The sequence below is a fragment of the Sparus aurata genome, chromosome 4, assembly GCF_900880675.1.
Source record: "Sparus aurata chromosome 4, fSpaAur1.1, whole genome shotgun sequence".
Classification (NCBI taxonomy): domain Eukaryota; kingdom Metazoa; phylum Chordata; class Actinopteri; order Spariformes; family Sparidae; genus Sparus; species Sparus aurata.
The window spans coordinates 37,556,108-37,559,160 of record NC_044190.1 but is presented as its reverse complement, the minus strand read 5'-3'; the positions used below and the strand labels follow the sequence as shown (position 1 = coordinate 37,559,160).

The 3,053-nt window shown below is 40.9% G+C and overlaps 1 protein-coding gene across 1 annotated transcript; it reads right to left on the bottom strand.

Moving 5' to 3' along the window:
• Positions 1-339: 339 nt before the first annotated feature.
• cartl (cocaine- and amphetamine-regulated transcript-like) lies at positions 340-3,053 on the bottom strand. The gene is made up of 3 exons (XM_030415037.1): positions 2,815-3,053; positions 1,455-1,532; positions 340-688 (listed from the first exon to the last, which is right to left on the bottom strand). The coding sequence occupies exons 1-3, from the start codon at positions 2,950-2,952 to the stop codon at positions 581-583; spliced, it is 324 nt and encodes a 107-aa protein (XP_030270897.1). The 5' UTR covers positions 2,953-3,053; the 3' UTR covers positions 340-580.

The window sequence follows — 3,053 nt, the reverse complement described above, 5'->3', positions numbered from 1 at the left end:
AGTTAGCAGCAGTTAGCTACTCTGGTGACATGCTGCCACCATTTGTGTGGTGTATAAGTTCATCAGGTGGCCAATTCTTACATGTCGTAGCTTTTAGAGGTTTTATTGATCATTTTATTCGAAGCCATTATTATAAAAGAGGAAACTGACAGTTGATAAGGGGGTAAAATAAAATTCCAGTGGACAGATCAAAGCATTTGTTGACACCAGGATTTATTCATGTGAATGTACAGCTGCAGAGTTCTTGTATCATCCCTGAAACTGAGTATAAATATCAGCAACATGGATGAAGAAGATCCTATAAATAAATAATGAACACTGAGAGAAAACTAAGATAGATCTAAGTTGATAAATGTGTTTATTGAACATGAAACATTCACATGCAACAACAGTAGACTGTCAGAAATACAAAAAAACCCATGCTCATCCTCAGGCAACGATGCATAACAGATATAAATAATGAAATCGGAGGCGCGGAGTCGGTCTGTGACAGTCTGTGGAAGCTGCTGAGCCTTCGTGAAGGATGTCGGCTGTCCTGCAGAAGTGAAGCTGTGATTGTGAAAAAGGAAAAAAAAGCTCCTCAGATGCATTTGAGCAGGTAGGAGTTGCAGTTGGCTCCTCGGCCGCAGTCGCACAGCTTCCCGATCCGAGGCCCGAACTTCATGGCGCAGCGGTCGCCCATCCCACACTGAGGGGAGATAAAGAGTTCATCACAGACGTTCATGTACTTTTTTTTAATAAGGTTGTGAAAAGACTGAAACATCATCACTGAGAGGAACACGACCACGGGCCTTTCCACTGACTCATTAGCTTTGATTGATCGTCCTCGTTGACTTTTAATTCTTCTGATTTAAGTGACACGAGATGAACGAGGGTGAAATTTAATCACTCCAGCGTCTTTCAGTGAAATAATTAAATCCTGCTCACAAGCTGATTCTGTGTTTTTTTCTCACTTTCACAGGGGACAGAGGGACTGAAAGGTTTTTTCTTTTTTAGCTTTTCAGCTAATTAGCATTGAGCAGCAATCTTGATTAGTCTGTAATTAAACAGAGGAAAGGACTGTTGTTGGCATTTTCTTGTTATCTTTTAATTACTGGCAGGTTTCTCTGCTAACTGGTTTAATTAATTAGCAGAGGAGTGATGGAGAGAATACACATGAATGAGGGTGAGCGTTAATCACTCAGTTACACCTTTATTTCATTACAGGGCCGCGGTGGAATGTAACTAAGTACATTTAGTTACTTGTACTTTACATTTCAGAACATAACATTGAATTTATTTGATTGTTTAGTTCCCAGTTACTTTACAGATTCACATTATCAAGACAAAATGTTGTGAACCAATAAATTATGATGCAGATTAAGCAGCCCTGCAGCATTAAAGTGATATATTTATATATTGAGGACGTCTACTTTTGGTATTTTATAAATCAGAGAGAATAAAGTCAAAGTCACCAGCGGGATGCTTCCTCTCTTCTCGGTGGAGCCGGTCCGACTGTGCATCCTGCCCAGCAGAGCCTCCAACGCTTCCACCTGCTCAGAGAAGAGAAGAGTGTGAATGAGAGGAAGAAAACCTGCAGTCAGCGCCACAGGATGTTAATAAACTGTTTGAAAAATAAGAAATAAAACACCTGTATTCTAACATTGCGCACACCAACAGGCTGGCTGTTGGTGTGCATGATGTTATGCATGTGGAGTTAATGTGATAATCAGGAAATTAACTCAATAAACTCGAGATTCTCGAGATTCAAGACACGTCTTGTTGATCATTTTAAAGACATTTTCTCCAAACTAACCCTGACACGTGGAATATTTAGAAAAAGGCGGCTTTTCATGGCTGCTGCTGATGAGAAAACTCTGATTTTTCATTTTGGTATTTGAAAACAAAGTTGATAAGCTGCAGTTCAATTTCCTTGCCGGAGTCATCCCAAAAGGATCCATAAAGAGAAGTCTAAGTTTGTTATCACCTGAGGTTGGGAGAGGCTCAGGTGTACAGTTTAATATTCTGCAGCTCTGATAAGAGTTGCTCTCCTTTTTTCCAAACTTCCACCGGCAGAGGAAGAAAAAGAAGTAGACGAAGAAGAAGAAGAAGCCAGTCATGGGCTTCTTCTTCTTCTTCTTCTTCTTCTTCTTCTTCTTCTTCTTCTTCTTCAGACACCTACTGTATCAGAGTTTACAGAAGCCCCACTTTTGCAGCTAGATTTCCCTGATTCTGATACGTAGCCGACGATAAATATACCGATATCGATCCGATAATTCATCAGATCGATACATATCATGCAGCCCTACAGTTTGACATTCTGCAGGTTGGAACCGGGATCGGCTGTGCAGCGTTCAGGAAGTTGATTTGTGTTGAAAGTTATGTTAATAAAATCTGACGTCTATTTAACATGACGACATTTTCAGGAAAACTTCCGATCTGTCGTGATTTTGAAGACTAAACAAACCAAAGTCAGATAATGTCAAATCTGTTTCACCAAAATGTTTTTCTTTCCAATTTCTTTGTGTTTCTTTTAGGATAAACTAAATAAAATAAAGATATCAGACATGTGCCTATTAAATAAAATCCATATGAAAGAAGATTCACTTTTATTATTTAACTTCTGTGTATCTTTTATGACTAAAATCATCTTGCAGAGTAAAAAGGATGCACATGTCTGTACACAAACACAAACACAAACCAAGAACAAAACAGATGTTACTTATGATTAAATCTTTATTTATTCTGCAGAACAAAGATGTTCAGTGTTTCCAGAGTTTAAGAGAAGAACCCTGAACAAAGCTACTGATCGGTAACAGACTGACAGGTACTGACCAGGTCTCTGTCTGCAGCTGGTTCCGGTTTGTCCGCTCCAAAGTCCTCAGCGGACACTTCCTGGGACGTCTGTCCGTGAGACAGGACGCACAGCAGGCCGACGAGCAGCAGCCCGCGGAGCAGCCCGGAGCTATCCATGGTGCTGAGGAGGAGGAGGTGGAGGAGGAGGTGGAGGAGGCAGCAGGTCAGGAGTGGAGGAGCAGAGGGTCGCAGCAGGTCCACAGGAGATTCTCCCTCCA

What these genes read in the sequence shown, in the direction of transcription:
- cartl (XM_030415037.1), bottom strand. Translation starts at nt 2,952, where the DNA reads ATGGATAGCTCCGGGCTGCTCCGCGGGCTGCTGCTCGTCGGCCTGCTG. An exon ending in CAGCTGCAGACAGAGACCTG is followed by an intron (nt 1,533 to 2,814) that starts GTCAGTACCTGT and finishes TTCTCTGAGCAG; the next exon opens with GTGGAAGCGTTGGAGGCTCT. An exon ending in AGAGAGGAAGCATCCCGCTG is followed by an intron (nt 689 to 1,454) that starts GTGACTTTGACT and finishes ATCTCCCCTCAG; the next exon opens with TGTGGGATGGGCGACCGCTG.